A 19,435-nucleotide genomic window follows, 5' to 3' on the forward strand; every position below is an offset into this window, starting at 1 on the left:
TCCCCGTCGCCGGGTTTCAGTTGCTGCTGTTCCGTGAGGACCCCAGAATGGACTTATCTCTGAGTGAGGTAGGAGGCAGAATGAGTCAATGATCGCTCTGTGAGATGAATGTGTGCAGGGGATTTCTGATGCTGTTTTTGGGGGTTTTGGGCATTGTTTCACAAAACCATTGTTTGGTTTTGGGCATTTCTTTAGGAGGATAGCTGGTGTTTAATATGTCTACTCATGAAATGGGCAAGAATATACGGAAATGAATGCACATTAAGTCAACCCAGACCTTAACCCACAGAGATCGCATGAGCCGGCGATTCCATGGCAAAAACATTTACCCATAATTCTCATCATATGTGTGCATTTTTATTTTTTGGTTGTTGTTGCCGTGGCCTTTAATATAAACAAAAATGTTACCTGGGGCGACTGAGGGGGGAAGGATGGGGGAGGGGGGGGGCGGGAAGGGGGGGGGGGGGGGGATCACAGCGCCAACGTTCCTTCCTCTTACTCGCAATTCTGGAATGCATTTACTCAGCTGGATTCTGGAGTCCAAGAGTGCTCTGCTGTTGCCCTGGGCTACAGAGGACGTGGACGCCCGCGAGATTTCAGAAACATGAGCACATCTCCCCCACCACCATCCCACCCCCCTTCCCCTAAGATGGATTGTGTATCCATCTTAGAGACATGTTCTCTCCCAGAGTGACGGTACGATTGTGATGAGCCGTCCATACTTGGTCTTTCCACAGCTCTCAGTCACTTGGAGGGCTTAAGAGCAGCACGGCGGTGATCATCATGGGAAGGGAGCGTGGTTCCGCAGACCCCACTCTCCTGACATTACCCTGCTAATCGAAGTCATGTTACAAACAAATGCAATTACGCCTTATGTCTAAGGACGGGAACCGTCTCGTAGAGCTAACAGAAGCTCTCATACGTCAACAGCCATGTCTCTGCATTTACTGCATTCAACATCAGGGACTTTGTTCACTTTGCACTTTTGTTTTTAAATAGCTGTCTATTCTGAAACCCAATATTTATTTCGGAGCTGATTTTACAAGCACATCATGTGTATTATTTGGGAACCCATAAGGAAACTCATATATTTCCGATGGAACAATTTCTTACCCTTAAGTTCCACTAAATCTCATTCATCTGTATTATACATTATATCTTTGACAGTGTGTGTGTGAGACGACACAATTCCCCTATTGTCAAAATCATGTAGAAGTACTTTATCTTACCCGGGGAGGTAATTCAAATATAATGCTACAGAACTTTAACCTTAGTGATCCATGTGCTCTCCTGCCAAACGACACTTTAGGTTTTAACAAGTCAAATGGAATCAAATGAGGTTGTGTGCCCCCGCCCAGAGCAAATGGCTTCGTGTTTATACACTTGTCCCTCAGCTGGGCAGCAGTCAGGCTCAGCTTTTCAAAAGATTGTCAGATGTACTCAGAGTCAATGTTACCATATCCAAACTCTGTAAGTGCACGTTGTTTAGACGTGGCCTAACCAGATTTTAGATAACTTGTCAATATCAACAGTCCTCAGAGGCAGCCTTTAATCTTACTGCTTTGTAGAGCTCCACAATATAGAGTTTTGAATATTAACACACACACGCGCACACACACACACACACACACACACACACACACACACACACACACACACACACACACACACACACACACACACACACACACACACACACACACACACACACACACACACACACACACACAAACACACACACACACACACACACAATATATATTGACATATTTTATATATATGTCAATATATTATTTATTTTTTCTTTTATATTTGCAAATATATATAGGCATAGTTATGCACAACGATACATTTGGTTGTGTTTTGTTGTAAATGCTCTATAAAACCGAAAGACTAAAGTCTCCCTCTGAGAACTAATGATATTTACAAGTTCATCTAATAGCTCTATATATAGAGCTATTAGATGAACTTGTAAATATCATAAATAGTAAATAGTAAATAATATATATATAATTTACTTTAGTGCCAATTTGTAATTATTTACACATCTAAATTATAGAGAAATCAATCGGTAAGCTCCCCAATACTTATTTGAAAAACAATAATGCATAACAATATTAAATAGTTGGCCTACATTAAAATACTGTATTAAGATATGTGAAGTGCACGGCGCACACATTGGTGAAGAGTAAAGTTAGGCGTAAGTATAAGATAAAGGTCGCATGCATTTCAACGTATCGAGATAGGCTTGCAGTAGCGCATTATAGGCCTCTTACTTTAGACGAAGAAGCCCTCTTTTATATAGGCTCGGATCGATCGCTAAAAATTCCTGCTAGAAGATTTTTTTACCCTACAATCGTGGAGCCACGATTGTCAAGAAGTTGTATTAAATAAACTGTTATATCGATTATTTTGAAACGCTTATTTCAATCTGTTTAAACCTAAATAAATTCACGCATTCATCGTTGAGCTAGAATTGAAATGTAGCGGTGAATGTTTTTGAAGAGTATTTTTCTAAATTTGGTTGGCATTAAAAAGAAGAATGAAACACCACACGTTTAATGTTTGTTGGATCAGTTGGGATCTTGTTAATTTCTGTGGTCACTTGGCGTAACATTTCATCGCCTTAAAATCTCCCTTTTGGATTATTCGGAAATGTAGGATAATTAATAGCTACTAAAGTACTTTTATTAAATTAATATAAGAATACCGAATAATTTAAAACCTGTTTCACCAAACAAGGGGGCTTAAACCTTAAACCCGCATCTTGTTTCCGATGCGTAATTCAAACATATAGCCTGTACTACTTACTGTTTAAACATTTAGGATTTTTCAATTATGAATGAATGTAGGCCTATTATAATTCGCAGGATTATAAAAAGGATCAAACGATATATGGATAGGCTATATTAAAAGTAGCCGGGTCTGTAGGCCTACTAAATAGTTGAAACGCAACAAAATAAATAAAAGCTATAGACCTGTTTTTAAAAGATTACAATTATATCTCGCAATATTTTTTTTATAAATACCGATATCTTCTACTGAGCAGTTTACATAAAGAATACAAAAGTTAGAGGCCTATTTGAGCTAAGTTAATGGGAAAAATGATGAGGCTATAAGTTAAACTCCCATTGTATTATCAAAACAATATTAATGAAACATCACACAGACTTATACGTGTTGAATCTCCTATAAGCCATCAGAAACACGGACCATAATTCGCTCATCTTTTGTTGCGTAAAACCTTTTTCTTGGCCCGCGCAAAATCGCCTCTCGCCCCCACTGTCAACATTGTTTCTGTGACTATTGCCGTGTAAGAAATTGGAATTAAATGGTTAATTGGATGGACACAAACCACACGTGATTGAATTTTTAGCGGATTATATCAGACTGCTGTCAACCACCCCCCCCCCCCCCCCCCCAACCACCCTCTCGACTCCCAGTTTCACGGGTCTTTGTTTCTGATCTGCTAAATCCCACCCACTTGACATGATGAAACAGAGGGGGAAAAAAACTGTGCGGAGCCCTCACTCAGGCGCCTTCACTATAGGATCCTGGTCATTACTTGATGCTGGACCGTGAGATGGAGACAGAAAGTTGTTTGTCTTTCTGTTCCCAGGCAAGCAGAACAACTCCAGAATCGTCCCCGGGACTCGAGCACAGTTCGAGCTCCTTCCTTCCCTGTGATGAGCTTCAGAAGACGTCCCACGCTCCTCATCCGCATCGTCTCAGCCTGCGCGCGGATTTTTACAGTTCCTCCATGGGGAGGTTTAGCGACGCGCCCGCGGACTTTACGCACGGCGCCGCCGCGGCAAACCCTCACCGCGCGTCGCCTTCCAAACACAGCAACAAGTTCTCGGACAGCATAAATCCAGACCGAAAGGGGATAGCGATTAGTGGGAAGACGGCGTTCTATGAGATCAACACCGAAGGTAGGGATCCTTCAATGTTAATAAGACAATCATTTTAATTCTAACAAATAGGCATCTAAAATAATAATAATAATAATAACAATAACAATAACGATGCGAATGATGATGATAATAATAACAATCATAATGATGTTCATAATATGGCTTTATTTCGAACCTCGACATTTAATGAACACTTAAACCACATGTCAACCATGCCTTGTACAACGTGTAAGTATCCGGTAGGTCTGCATCAAATTATTACAAAGGCAGATTAATATACACCGTTATTAAACATATTAAACACCGTTTATTCATGGTGGCAGCAAAATATGACAGAAAAAGGTAGCATCTGGACACATCTGTAGCAAATGTAAAAAAATGAAATCCCTCATTGTAAAAGTTGTGTTTCGCCGTCGGTCATAATGGAAATCCTTCACACTTCATCAGACTTCATCAATGTAATTGTGTGTTTGATTGATTCAATATCCTGGGGGAGATTCTTCAAACAAAGCATGCGGATTTAGGGCTATATGGGTTTTCTCGTATTTATTAGTCTTAATAATCTTCAATGTGAATCAGCAGAGGAAAGGATATTATTTGTGGATACAGGGTGTGTGTACTGCTGTTTAGAAAAATATACACAAGAATGAATTGGGTTATCGTTGAAGACAGCCAATTACTTTTTAAAAACTTTTTCGTACTCATTATTTTTATTTTAGGCTTTCTTTCTTTCCATTAGGCCTAACTATTTTTTATTTTATTTTTTATGTTTCCTTCGTTCTTTAAGAACACCTACATTATTTTATGGTTCTTTATTTGGCCTCTGGATGCCCCTGGAATGGTCAATGTTTCAATAACCTCTAGATTGACTTTGTTGAATTAAGGTGTGTGTGTGTGTGTGTGTGTGTGTGTGTGTGTGTGTGTGTGTGTGTGTGTGTGTGTGTGTGTGTGTGTGTGTGTGTGTGTGTGTGTGTGTGTGTGTGTGTGTGTGTGTGTGTGTGTGTGTGTGTGTGTTAATGTGCCTATTATTAATGATTAAATAATTTAATTGTTTTTTACAACTATTTAGCTATACCGTTGCCCTTCCTGTAGGTCTACAATTTAACACAAGCCATTTCAAACTAGTCAACCTAATTTAGGTTTGTTAACCTAGGATTTTGTTGTTATTTTCAAAGGTGGGCGTTTTCGAATAGAACATTTAGAACCAGTAAAAAGGGTAAATTATACAATCAAAACAACAACAACAACAACGTAGCCTACCTCTTGTTCACCGACAGCCAGTCCACTTAGAAACCCTTCTTGTCCAAAAATCGAAACTTCTTCATAAAAAACGAGAGGCCACAAAAAGAGGCCGGAATTCTTGCCATGATGTCAGTGCACCAGAATCGCTCCTTCTTTTTCCTTCAACCAATTCCTCCCGGCACTTTCCCTTCTTCCGTACAGAAAATATTGGGCATTTTGCACTGCTATCGCATTACACTGGCAGCAGGGAGAGCGGATGGGAGTGCATGCTTTTGGACGGAGAGAGCGAGCGCCGTCGGCCACTCTCAATGAAGCATACAACCTCCAGTTTGATTCCTATTGGAATGGATACAAAGAAATTAGGGATTCAATCAAAAATCTCTTTATCGATATTTAATTGAACAGCATAGTCATCTGAATTGTCCCCTGTGATTGCATGCAGCGGGATCGATTGTGAGTGTGGTCGTGCATGTGTGTGTTCGTGCGCACGTGCGAGCGTACGTATGTGTGCGTGCATCTCTGCGTGTGTGTGTGTGTATGTGTGTGTGTGTGTGTGTGTGTGTGTGTGTGTGTGTGTGTGTGTGTGTGTGTGTGTGTGTGTGTGTGTGTGTGTGTGTGTGTGTGAGTCTGCGTGTGTACGTGCGTTCGTGTTTGTGTGCGTGTATGTGTGCATGTGAAGGGGGGTACGGTGGTTAGACGTAATGAACATAGACATCAACATCCAAACACTGCAGGAGGGGACCAGCCCTTTTCATGGTCTGTTAGAATTAAGGAAAATACTCCATGCTAGATTTCCTGTTGCTGCTCCACACACCGCTCAACCTCTATTAGCCTATAGTTCCAAATGTTAAATTCCAATTTAGCCAGACACACGTCACATGTTTTGTCTGAAATCTGTGTAGATGGATCACAAATCATATTTGATGGACGTGTTTGATTTGTTGTATTTACCCCAAGAAATATTTTCATATGACACTTGAAATGTCCAGATGGCATGCATGTGTTGAAGTAATGATCCCAAAAGATACATTTTATAAATTTCAAAGCCAGTCTAAGTATCTGCTAGACTTGTTTTGCAACACTCGGTTTGTGGCTTCATTCCAAGGCCTTCTCTATGAGCTGTGAAATAAAAGACGTCATCCTTAATGAAAGGATTTGAGTCATATCCTATGCTTGTTGCTAATGCCATTAAACCATCACCTCGTTTAAGAAAACCCACAATGTTTTTTTTTTAATTTCTTGGAAATATTAACTTCATGGCCTGTGAAACCCTCTTCAAAAAATCATCAAAGTGTGATTAAATTTGAGAATTGATGGTCTTATCCGGGAGACCTCATTTAACACTAGGCTGAAGTCATAATATCAACCGTAATTCACACATTTTTACTCTACAACAATGCAAATCAATTTTGCATAGTAGTAAAAGTGATAATGCAAATTAAGTGAGATAACTAGTATCATGTAAATTAATAACAATTAAACAAAAGCATTACTTTTTAAAACTGTTACCATCTTTTATTAGTTAAGTATCATTTTAGCCTTACTAAAGTCTGTTTCATATCTTCATGCCCTGCATCTCACAGAAAAGACCTCCCCCAAAACCATGGGCTATGCCGGGATCGGCTCAGACTACTGTGCCAAACTGAAGGAGTCAACCGGCGCCACGCAGGGGGACTCTATTGCCGACTCCATTGACCTATCCGGCAAAAACAAGAAGCGACGCAACCGCACCACCTTCAGCACCTTCCAGCTGGAGGAGCTGGAGAAGGTGTTCCAGAAGACCCACTACCCAGATGTGTACGCCCGGGAACAGCTGGCCCTGAGGACCGAGCTCACCGAGGCCAGAGTGCAGGTAATGCACGCCAGGGGATCACCTGACCACCGGTTGTGACACTTTACGTATTTTCTTCAGTCTAACCTCTTGCAAATGACCTTACCACTAGCATCCTTGTATTGATGTTATCCCCACACTGCATTTATTATGACTGCATGTGCTAGCATTTATCCTCACAGACATATTCTTACTTCCGATTACAGTGTAGAATAGCAAAGTATACGCATTTACACAAATATGATCAAACTATTTGTGTGTGTGTGTGTGTGTGTACTTTTATTTGGTTTGTCCTGCTTTCTGCTTATTAAATTACACCAAGCTCCATAGCGCTGCCTTCATATGACCTTTAGAAAACCTCAACAACACAGGTAGACTAGTTTGCCAAATGGTTTCCAAGTAAGACCCAGGGTGTTCCTGGTACTGGGAGCCCTCTCTGAGCTGGGGCAGACAGCCAGACTGCCTGTTAACCGGACTGTTTGTCTCGCTAGGTGTGGTTCCAGAACCGCAGGGCCAAGTGGAGGAAACGAGAGCGCTACGGAAAGATCCAGGAGGTGCGCAACCACTTTACTGCTTCATACGATATCTCTCTGCTCCCCCGCCATGACACATACCAGGTACACACTGACGCACACTGACACACTGGCACATACCAGGTACACACTGACGCACACTGACACACTGGCGCATACCAGGTACACACTGACGCACACTGACACACTGGCACATACCAGGTACACACTGACGCACACTGACATGTGCACATACCAGGTACACACTGACGCACACTGACACACTGGCGCATACCAGGTACACACTGACGCACACTGACACACTGGCACATACCAGGTACACACTGACGCACACTGACACACTGGCGCATACCAGGTACACACTGACGCACACTGACACACTGGCACATACCAGGTACACACTGACGCACACTGACACACTGGCACATACCAGGTACACACTGACGCACACTGACATGTGCACATACTCTGTTCTGTCAGATACTGGTACATACTGAGACATATGGACACATTGACACATACCAGGTACAGACACTGTACTGACAGATATTGGTTCATACGGGTACACACTGAGACGTATTGACATGTCTTGAAACAGGTTGACAACTGACACATACTGATACAGGCTGAAATATACCAGGTACATACTGACACAAACTGACACATATTGGTACATACACATATGGTAAATACTGTTACTAGTGATATATACCAGGTACATACTGATATTGAGGGAAATACTACATTCTGAAACATAAGGGTACATACAGAAACATGATAACACATTTGTGTACACAGTGGTACATACTGATACTGATACATACCAGGTACACACTCAAACACAAAGTAACACATACTGTTACAAACGGACCAAGAGGTGAACATATACCAGGTTCATTCTGAGACCCATGTACAGAGATAGATATCATCTTCTCCTATGCTCTGTGATGTAACTGATGTTTTTGTTGTTGGTGACGTCCTGCTCACCCTGTCCCGTCCCGCGCACAGATGCAGAGCAACCTATGGCCAGGCGTCCCGTCCACAGGGGGCGGGGTCCCAAACGGGGGGTGCGTCCTGGGCGCCGAGTCCATGGCCTCGTCCTGCATGAGCCCCTACTCCCATCCCCACGGCAACCTGCCTGGCTTCATGGGCATGCCGGCGTCTCCCGGCCACCCCCACACACACCACCCCCACCACCACCACCACCACCCCCACCACCACCACCACCCCCCACACCACCCGGGCATCAACGGCCTCTACTCGCTCCACAGCTTCCCCGGGGGCCTGGGCCCCCCTGGCTTTGAGCCAGGCCCCGAGATGGAGTACAAGCCCACTGGCCTGGTGGCCCTGCGCATGAAGGCCAAGGAGCCAGGTAGCCTGATCTCCTGGCCCACATGACAACCACAGTGCCAGGTGTCTTTCACGCCGTGACTGAGCCCCTCTCAACCCAAGCGTCCATAGCCATTCAAATTCATTCACATTCATAACCAATGTGTACAGGTCAAAGTGGTACTCGGATAGAATTTCTCTTTTCCTCTCCATTGTAGCATATATGTTAGCCACGGGACCTTTAACCACGATGAGACCATCACTCTTTGGACATTACAGCTGTTTTTGTATGAACATGGAAGACATTGTTTTCAAGGAATTTCATTTAAACTTTTATTTTGTTTTTACCCAGATTTGCCATTCCTTGCTGATTCCAAATAGAGCACAGGGGTGCTATTTAAACATTTACAATTGTTTATTATCAGTATACCCATGAATAAATGTTTGTTGTACTTTATAATGTGTTGTGAAATAAAGGATTTGATACATATTGTCACAATATATATACATAAACATTTCATGTGTTTGAAAAGAATCCATTATTCACAAAAAACTGCCAACTTTTCAACTTGTGAGGAAACAACTTTTGTTGTGAGGCAACTGTGGTTATTGGTAAGCTGTGTGTTTGTTTGTGTGTGTGTGTGTGTGTGTGTGTGTGTGTGTGTGTGTGTGTGTGTGTGTGTGTGTGTGTGTGTGTGTGTGTGTGTGTGTGTGTGTTTGTGTGTTTGTGTGTGTGTGTGTGTATGTTTGCATGTGTGTTTGTATGTATCAGTGTGTTTGTGTATCAGTGTGTGTGGGATTTGTATATACAGAATGTGCATATGTGTGTGTGCATGTGTGTGTGTGTGTTTGTATAGATGTATAAGTCTGTGTTTGTGTGTTTGCATGTATAAATGTTTGTGCGTGTGTATTTGTGTATGTATGTATTATTGTGTGTCTCTGTGTATATACATCTATACGTCTGTGTGTGTGTGTATGTGTGTATGTATATATGATTGTGTGTGTGTGTGTGTGTGTGTGTGTGTGTGTGTGTGTGTGTGTGTGTGTGTGTGTGTGTGTGTGTGTGTGTGTGTGTGTGTGTGTGTGTGTGTGTGTGCGTGTGTGTGTGTGTGTTTGTGAAATGCGAAGTGTGGGGGAGGGCTTTACACAAAGGCCTGTATGTTCCTTCACATCAGGAGGCCCTCAGGTGGCACGTCATGTATCAGAACAAAGTGGCAGCTCCATTAATGAAAAACCAACGGAGCGACCGGCGTCCACTGTCGATGATGAAGCAGCACATTCTCCTCTCCATCAAAGTCCTGCTCAAACTCCCAGGTCACATCTGGCAACACGGATCAACCCAGCGCAGCGGGCCTGCTATCATGAGGACATATTTACAAATAATTCATTCAGATTTAGAAATTCAAAAAAACATAAATACGTGCATTAAAGAATAATTTAAAAATATATGAACTATTAAAAAAGATAAATGTATAATATGAATTTAATGGTGACATGTGCAGCTGCAAACTATCCACTCTCAATTATAGTAAATAAGCGCTAGTATCCGTTTCAGACATGTAATCGGCAAACGGTGGAAAAAGGTAAGCGTTCTCTGGGATTATAAAGCCCTGTGTGGTGGCGATGGTGGTGGTGGTGGTTGGTGTGTCGTTCTCCCTCGGTTCACCATGACAGCCGTGTGTGCTGAGTCCGGGGGGAGCTGCCAGCACCCTTCCAGGGAGTGTGCTGCTGGGGGTGAAGGGAGGCGCTGGCTCACATGTGGTTCCAATAGAGGATGTGAACAATCCCGTCAGGAACACTTTCTACATCCACTGGTTCAAATTCCTGCCCGGCTATGAGAGATAGAGAGGCCACTGCTGACACGACGTGGGCCCCAGTGCTGCTGGAGTCCAAGATTAAGTGGAGGAGATAAGTCACTCTGTCCAAATGGATAGGGAACCCAGAATACGACCCCCTCTTGAAGAAGAGAGCTGACAAAGCCGATGATAATATTTGTTTCTTAGATCAGGGCAGATTATTGGTTGATTACTACTATTCATTCAGACATCATACAAATAATCAAACACAGTTAGGTGACGACGGTGGAAAATGTTATCTCTAAGATTGTGAACTGAAGCTTCTGTTCATGTAAAACAAAGCATTGATAGCAAAAGATATGGTCAATATATAATTTGACTAGGTATTGTTTAGGATTCTAACAAGATGTGGTACAAATAGTTTCAAATCATTTAGTTTTTAAGTTTAAAATATTGAAACTGGTACTTTTATTTGAACTCAATATTTGTCTGGGTGTTTATCTATTAATCAGCCTATACATGCTTACCTGTGTGTGTAATCAGCCTATACATGCTTACCTGTGTGTGTGGGTGTGTGTGTGTGGGTGTGTGTGTATATGTGTGTGTGTGTGTGTGTGTGTGTGTGTGTGTGTGTGTGTGTGTGTGTGTGTGTGTGTGTGTGTGTGTGTGTGTGTGTGTGTGAGTGTGTGTCAGTGTGTGGTTGTGTGTGTGGGTGTGTCTCTCTCTCTCTCTTGAGATCGCTCCATTTACCTCCTGCAGGGCCATCTTGCGAGGAGAGTTCCTGGGGTCTGTAAACTATTGCATCATTAAGGTGGTCATAACCCTTAAATATGATTCAATGCTCATTAAAATCTGAAAGCAGTCTGCGGAACACAGCCTTGGGTTATGCACTGCTTTGATCCAGGCAAGATTTATCCTAACCCAAAGCTGGAGCCCTTTGACCATATGAGTTATGGACTTTAGATTACAGTACATTACAGTATATCCACTGCACTATAATGCAGTTTTAATAATGATTGTAGCATTTAGTGTGGACAAAAACAAGCAACACCGTCAGAGTGATTGTTATTAGGAGGAAAAAGGATTTTCTCCCCTAAAGATGTGAGGAAACACTTTATACATTCCGGAAACACACATACATGCACGCGCACAAACGCGCACACACACGCCTACACACACACACACACACACACACACACACACACACACACACACACACACACACACACACACACACACACACACACACACACACACACACACACACACACACACACACACACACACACACACAGGCTCTCTCTCACACACTCACACACACTCTGCCTGTATGCCGGCTTTCCTGGACTGAGAAGACAATACAAATGTGGTGTTTTGATCCAAACTGTACAAGACAGTAAGCAGTATGTGGGCTGAAAGATCTTAACACCATTAACATAAGTGAATGACATAAGCCTACTCACAAGCCTCCGGATCGGACGAAAAAGGATACAACTTTAAAACAATAGACATCTGTTCGTGTCTTTCCAAAAAGTGATGTGGTTTGTATTCATAGACCTCTCCCTTCGTGGAAAAAACTCTTTATGACTTATTCACTTTGGTATACGAAAAGATTGGTTCCTTTATCAGGGGTAAATTATGTTATGAAACAATGATAAAATATAGGCAACTGAAGAATTCTGCCATTTGTTAAAAAGATCAGTGGCTGTGTGTCTAAAATCGAATTTGTGCTAAGAAAACTATTTTGGTCTACTTAACAATTCACCGACGCTTGAAATTGGTTCTTTAAATTGTCATTTACTATCACATAAGCGAGGCATATATGAAAAATAAAAGCAGGTGTGACTCATGACGGTAATAATGTGTCAGTAGATAGAGATATTTTAATAAAATAGAGCAATTTTATAAACGATAAAACTAACTTCGATTTGGTTAAATACTGCCACCTTGTGGGTTCCAATTCGTAGATTGTACATACTATCTTTATTACCACCATTTCGCTTTTTGCTTGCTTCTGTGTCTTAATCAATTGTATTTTTTTTCATTGTATTTAAGATGTGAAAATATAATTTTATAGAAATGGTAAAAATAACTGCATGATTGACGTAGAAGGCAAAGTAGACCGCCCACATTCCCGTCCAATCCAATCCGATCCGATAGAGGGGGCGGGGATAATGCCATTCTGGACAAAATGGCGAATGTTGTTATTTTGCCGCAGGGTCACTGAATACATTTCTACTTATTTCCCAATAATTAATTAAATAATCAGCAAAAATATTATCAAGAAAACCTTGATTGTTGTAAGGGTTACGGTCCGCGTGGGGTGAAATGAAAGGTAAAGAACGATCGCCGATTAAAAAACGATCACGGGCCTTGGACGACATCCGAGACAGGGGAGGATGCCACCCAGCCAGCAAGAAAATGGGTGCTATCTCCATCTCCAGTGGAAGTAATAATGGAAACAGCTCGGTCAAAAGTGAAGGTGGTTCCACACGAAGGAGTTTGCTCGGCGAGAAAAGGGAACGGGATTTCGACGGACATGGTCGGGCTGGTAACAACCACAGCTACCAGGCTGTCGCCGCCAGCTCCCTCGGTAAGAGCCACAGCCTTAACATGACACTGGATTTAGCGGCACAGAGGACTAACTCACGGCTAGAACCGCGGGCTCCGTTGCCCACCGCGGAAAGTGAGTACAAAACCCTGAAAATCAGCGAGCTGGGCACCCAGTTGAGCGACGAGGACATAGAAGACGGGCTTTTTCACGAATTCAAAAAATTTGGCGACGTGAGTGTCAAAATAAGCCGCAGCAACGACGAACGGATTGCGTTTGTGAACTTCAGAAAGCCCGAGGACGCCCGGGCTGCTAAGCATGCGAGAGGAAGACTGGTGCTGTACGACCGACCGCTGAAAATTGAAGCGGTGTATATTAACAGGAGGAGAAGTCGCTCTCCCGTCGAGAGAGACCCATATGGTGCAGCCCCAGGCCATAGACACTTGCATACACAGAGGCCTCTCTCTCCAACTGGGCTTGGATATAGAGACTACAGGCTCCAACAGCTGGCCTTAGGAAGACTTCCTCCTCCTCCACCACCCCCTGTCCTGGCCAGAGACCTAGAGCGAGAGAGGGAGTTTGCCCTCTTCGAGGCCAGGGCGCGACCAGCCTTCATAGCGGAGAGAGCGGCTTTTCGAGAGGAGGATTTTATTTCTCCAGAAGATGACCAAAGGGCAAACAGGACGTTGTTTCTTGGTAACTTGGACATAACGGTTACAGAGACCGATCTACGGAGAGCCTTTGACCGTTTCGGCGTCATAACAGAAGTGGACATCAAGAGACCCACGCGGGGACAGACTAGTACGTATGGATTTCTGAAATTTGAAAATCTTGACATGGCCCACCGTGCCAAACTGAGCATGTCTGGCAAAATAGTCGGCCGCAATCCCATAAAGATAGGCTACGGCAAAGCCACGCCCACCACGCGCCTTTGGGTGGGGGGTCTCGGCCCCTGGGTCCCCCTGGCTGCACTAGCGAGAGAGTTTGACCGCTTCGGCACCATAAGGACAATCGACTACCGCAAGGGGGACACCTGGGCCTACATCCAGTACGAAAGCCTGGACGCGGCGCAGGCGGCCTGCACCCACATGCGTGGCTTCCCTCTGGGGGGGCCAGAGAGGAGGCTACGTGTGGACTTTGCCGACACGGAGCACCGGTACCAGCAGCAGTTCCTTCAGCCCCTGCCGCTGCCGCCGTTCGACCTGGTGGCGGAGCAGTTTGTTCACCGCGCCACCCCGGAGCCCCTGAGGGTCAGGGAGAGGACTCCACCGCCCCTGCACTTTCGTGAGAGAGAGCTCTTTCCCGGAGCCGAGTGGGCCAACCCCGCCATGCGCGAGCGCGTGCGGGCTTCGCCGTTCGACGCCCTGGAGCACCTGGAGCGGGACCGGCGGCCCAGAGAGCCCTGGCCCCTGGAATGCGAGCTGCAGGGCCGGGACCCCGCACGCAAGCGGCGCCCGGTCGAGGACGGCCGCCACCTGGACTGCTCCCCCGACAGCACCGAGCGGCAGGCCCGGCGGCGCCGCCCCTCCCCCGACGGCAGCCCCGGCGGCAGCAGCAGAGACGGCGGGCGCTTCAGCGACTCGGAGCGGCCCCTGAGGGGCGAGAGGCCGTCCCCGGGCAGGGAGTGCCACGGTGGCCCGGAGCGCGGCGGCGGCGGAGGCGGAGGCGGCGTGGAGAGGAGGCTTAAGAACCAGGGCCTCTCGGACCGAGGGCCGCCAGGCGGCGGCCTCCTCGTCCTGGGAGAACGCAAGCGAAAGGCGGGCGGCGACGGCGGCGGCGGCGGGGGCAAAGCGCCGGCCAAGCGGGAGCGCGCCGAGAGCAGCTCCAGGGGAGGGCTCGCCAAGCAGGAGGGCTGCCGGCTGGCCATGGCCTGGCACGGCATGCTGCTGCTGAAGAACAGCAACTTCCCGGCCAACATGCACCTGCTGGAGGGGGACCACAGCGTGGCCAGCGACCTGCTCATCGACGGCCAGACCGGGAGGCAGGTGAGCGAGCTGAAGATCACCCAGCGCCTGCGCCTGGACCAGCCCAAGCTGGACGAGGTGGCTCGCCGCATCAAGGTGGCGGGCCCCGGCGGCTACGCCATCCTGCTGGCCGTCCCGGGGGCCGTGGAGGAGACGACGCCGGACGGGGCCGCCTCCACGCAGCGGCCCCTGCGCAACCTGGTGTCCTACCTTAAGCAAAAGCAGGCGGCGGGGGTGATCAGCCTGCCGGTTGGGGGCAGCAGAGATAAGGACAACGCGGGGGTGCTGCACGCTTTCCCGCCCTGTGATTTCTCCCAGCAGTTCTTAGATTCCTCCGCCAAAGCGCTGGCTAAAACTGAGGAGGACTACCTGGTCATGATTGTAGTCCGCGGAGCCTCTTAGAAAGCGAAACCTTTAAAATGTCAGAACACACAAAATCCAAAAAATGTAAAAAAAAAAAAAAAAAAAAAAGCTCTGTCCGTAGCTGTTGCATGCTGTGTGTTCTGCATTAGGGGGGCCGTCACTGGGCCCTTACTGTGTACCTGTGTAGCTATATGTTCCACTAAAGTGAAAAGACAAAAACACAAACCTTTACCCTCATACAATTAATGGAATGTTTGTTCTTCAAGTGTTTTACTTTAAGCCATTCTTCAGGCCCTCAAAGGGTTGTTTATGTAAAGCATACATATGAATACAATAAATCCCAATCAATGAACATATTGAGAATTTAACCAGACTTGAAACCTCGGTAGAGTTAGAAGTCCTTCATTTTGACATCTAGTGGCATTTGGGTTGATCTGCCAAAGTTATTTGGCATAATTTGTTAATGCAACTCTAGTGTCAACGATCTACAACGATAATGAGATTGATAATCTTGTAGGAAGAAATTAAGCTCCATGCAATCATGAATGCGTAGTATATTCCCCTAAGCCAAACACATCACTTGAAGGAGGAAATTGAAGGTGAATTATACTTCTGTTAAGATGGGTGCGGATAGACTGCAGCGATTCTAAATGAACACATCTTGTAATATTTGGACAAGTAAAGAGAAAAACTACTTTTGATATAAACAACATTTGTTCATGTGCTGTATTCTGTTGGTGACAATAAGTGTTGAGTTATATTACTATTGTTTGGAAGTGAATGAAACTTTATTCAGTATAGGGCCAGTGGCATTTTAGTCACTTAATTTACCATAATATATTTTTTATTGGGATAACTATTTCTCCTAATCTGGCATGCAAAATATTTATAGATTATTGTCCAAAGATGAGCCCTTAACCCATAAGGATTTTTTTTAATTTCCTTGCTTTTAATGGTGTATTTTATTTTGCGCATCCCTGTCCATGCAATGACTATTGTGTAATGTGACCTACGAAGACCGATTCCAATAGTTTGGATAAAAAATAGTTAGACTAAGACTTTTGTGTTGACATGAACCAATCTTTGATGTTTTCCTCACTCTGAAGCTAGTAGGACTACCAAGAATATGAGTATACATATCGGTTATCATTTGTATGACTCAATCCACGCTTATTTATTTATAAAACAGGGCTTGGTTAAATTCAAACCGTTTGAAGCTATTTAAACCCTTAGCAGCTTCACGTTTAGAGCTTTTAGCCGAGTTCTATTGCAAAAAAATGTTTAACGATTTTAACATTACAAAGCCTGCATAGTATTATGTTAATGCCACTCTGTCATAAAATATTAACCCACGCTGATTTGTAGTTTTATAAATTAAGTTTGGATTAGTATGTACTGAGAAAAAAAAAAAGATGTGTAAATCAATGGTTGTATCTGTGAACATGTCAAGTTTGGACCAGCAGAGAATTCAGCGGCCTGAGGTTGTTGAGCACCATGGCTATGACGGAACCAGCCCAAGTATGTTGTGAGTCTCCACTGTCGAGGCAGCTATTAGGATGTGCAGCCTATCTGCACTCGCCATGACTTCTGTTTAAAAATGGAAAAAATGACAAAATGTACCCGTCATTTGATGTGGGGGGAAACGGAGAATCGGCACATCCCGTGCGAAGCTGTTTGGCGAAAAATACCCTCAAGGTCTTCTGTGCACTTGCGTGACCCGAGTATGAAATAAATTGTTTCATTTGAAAGGAAAACGCTGTTTCTTCCGTTGGAAGTGAGTTTGAAGAAACGGGCTGCCCCATGCTTAATTGTGTTTCGAAGGAGTTGTATCTTGAATTGTTGTTTGGCCACGCGAGACAAAGGGGAGACCGCCGTTTTATGATTTTGTTAACGAAAAGAAAGGAGCGTCCCCTTGTTCCCTTGTTTCGTGTGAGGAGCGCTGGTATCTTTAGAGGCCTTTTGCTGATCCTCAAGTTACTAAGCAGAGAATCACCTGTGATCCACATCCTTCCTTTTGCCGGGCCGTGCCTTGTTCAGGAGCCGAGGAACGGGCCTACCTCTGCACCATGCCCGCTGTTGCTTTGTGAAACGGCAGCACGGGGCACCCACTGTCACGCACATATGCCCGGAAATGCTGAAAACGTGGGAGCCAGGGTCCTGTTGTTTTGCAGCCGCCGGCTGGCCCTCCATTCCTCATTGTCGTATGATTTGCTGCCGTCATACACACACACACACACACACACATGTGCAAACAAACACACAGAAACACACGGTCCTCTGGGGAAGACATGAGTGACGTCCTGATGTTTCCATAGCGTTCCGAGATACCATGCCGTGGCTGTTTGAAACCCACTGGGGCTGATTTTAAACCAATGTTCCCAGGAACTAGCTCCGGGGTCTGGCGCTGGTCCTCCTTTAAGTCATGATTTGACCCCATGTCTCAAAGGGAGAGGATCTAGACCAACACCACGGCTAGGAGTATTTGCTTCACATTCACGTTTGCCGCCGTGTGTTGGTTTCCCCTTCCACGTGACCCCCTGCTGGAAGGACGGAGGGAGGATCATCCATCGCTGGGCTCAAAGCTTCCATCGTGGGCTCAAGGCTCCCACCCTGGGCGCAAGGCTCCCACCCTGGGCGCAAGGCTCCCATCATGGGCGCAAGGCTCCCATCATGGGCGCAAGGCTCCCATCATGGGCTCAAGGCCCACAGAGAACCCCATCAGTTACCTCCATCCCCTGTTTGACCGCGGGAGCAGAAACAACCGGCCAAGACCACCTGGAGGAATCCATCGGCTATGTTGTTTGAAACTTTTATTGTTGTCGGCGCGCAGATAGCGACAGTTGTTAACTTCTACAACTAGCCAAGCCCATTTTTGAAATATTTGACTTAACAAAGTGAGGCTTTCCCCAGCATCTCTTCTTAGTCATGTAAGCTTGGCAAGAGAAGGACGGCCAAGTCAGAGGAGAAACGCTGCCCTCTTAAGGACAAGGAGGGGACCTGTTTCTCGTCCATCACCAGTCAACCAACCGACAAGCCGCATTCCTCCCGACTGACTGCAGGGAGTTAGCGTGGAGCAGTTAGCCTGTGCACTAGTGCTGTATGCAGTTGGTGCTGGCTGCCTGGCAGGTATGTATCCGTTGGGCCAAGGCAGCATACAGGTAAGTATACAGTATCGACAAAACATCTGTATTGACATGATAAACACCAGCCATTCCAATATATTTTATTTTTTAATTGGCCAGGCTAAGGATATTGAATGATGAAACTCAACGTGCATAACCCTGAGCCCTAGATAAAAATTGAGGGCATTGATATTTCTGTTCAGAAACTGATGCTCCCGGCATTGTAGAGACATAATATCCCATTAACACTAACAATGTGAAATATGATCATAGAGCCACACATTGTATGGAATAACAACCCTAATGACACTATACCTTGGAATATAACCATAGAACAACATTTTAAATTTGGCCAAACGAATTAATGAATTAATTAAAATCTATTTTAATTAGGGCTACTGCCCTAATTAAAATAAATGATGACAACAATCTTCGAGGAGAACACAAATATATCTTTATAATAATAATAAATTAATAATAAATAATTTAATAATTTGTTATTTTCAATCACAACACAAATTAATTAATAAGAACATTAAAGTTGAATGCAAGATACAAATGTGTAGGCATTGATTTGTCACATCATCGCTATTTGGAGTATAATTTAGTGTTCGGCTTGAACACTCCAGACAGTAATCTAACCCATAGCTCTGTTGATGATATGGAGGGAACTGCAGATAAAAAAATAATGTCTGGTCTAATTTGGTCAGAATCTTTTCAATAATTGTAAGGTTTTTAATGAATTACCCCTCAAAGTTATCTCAAAACAGTTGAACAAAAGCAAATAACT

The 19,435-nt window shown here is 44.7% G+C and overlaps 2 protein-coding genes across 3 annotated transcripts; both read left to right on the forward strand.

Annotated features, from left to right (window-relative positions):
- The first annotated feature begins 3,508 nt into the window (after window positions 1-3,508).
- alx3 (ALX homeobox 3) lies at window positions 3,509-9,354 on the forward strand. 2 transcript variants are annotated; one of them, XM_060050236.1, is made up of 4 exons: window positions 3,509-3,932; window positions 6,740-7,008; window positions 7,479-7,604; window positions 8,529-9,354. In XM_060050236.1, the coding sequence occupies exons 1-4, from the start codon at window positions 3,569-3,571 to the stop codon at window positions 8,916-8,918; spliced, it is 1,149 nt and encodes a 382-aa protein (XP_059906219.1). In that variant the 5' UTR covers window positions 3,509-3,568; the 3' UTR covers window positions 8,919-9,354. The 2 variants fall into 2 exon arrangements, with proteins under 2 accessions (XP_059906219.1, XP_059906227.1); XM_060050244.1 differs by having other exon boundaries at window positions 7,479-7,541.
- A 3,461-nt stretch (window positions 9,355-12,815) lies between these two features.
- On the forward strand, window positions 12,816-16,990 carry rbm15 (RNA binding motif protein 15). Its single transcript, XM_060050257.1, has one exon. The coding sequence runs from the start codon at window positions 12,974-12,976 to the stop codon at window positions 15,560-15,562; it is 2,589 nt and encodes an 862-aa protein (XP_059906240.1). The 5' UTR covers window positions 12,816-12,973; the 3' UTR covers window positions 15,563-16,990.
- Window positions 16,991-19,435: the final 2,445 nt, after the last annotated feature.

The sequence above is a fragment of the Gadus macrocephalus genome, chromosome 1 (genome assembly GCF_031168955.1).
Source record: "Gadus macrocephalus chromosome 1, ASM3116895v1".
Taxonomy (NCBI): domain Eukaryota; kingdom Metazoa; phylum Chordata; class Actinopteri; order Gadiformes; family Gadidae; genus Gadus; species Gadus macrocephalus.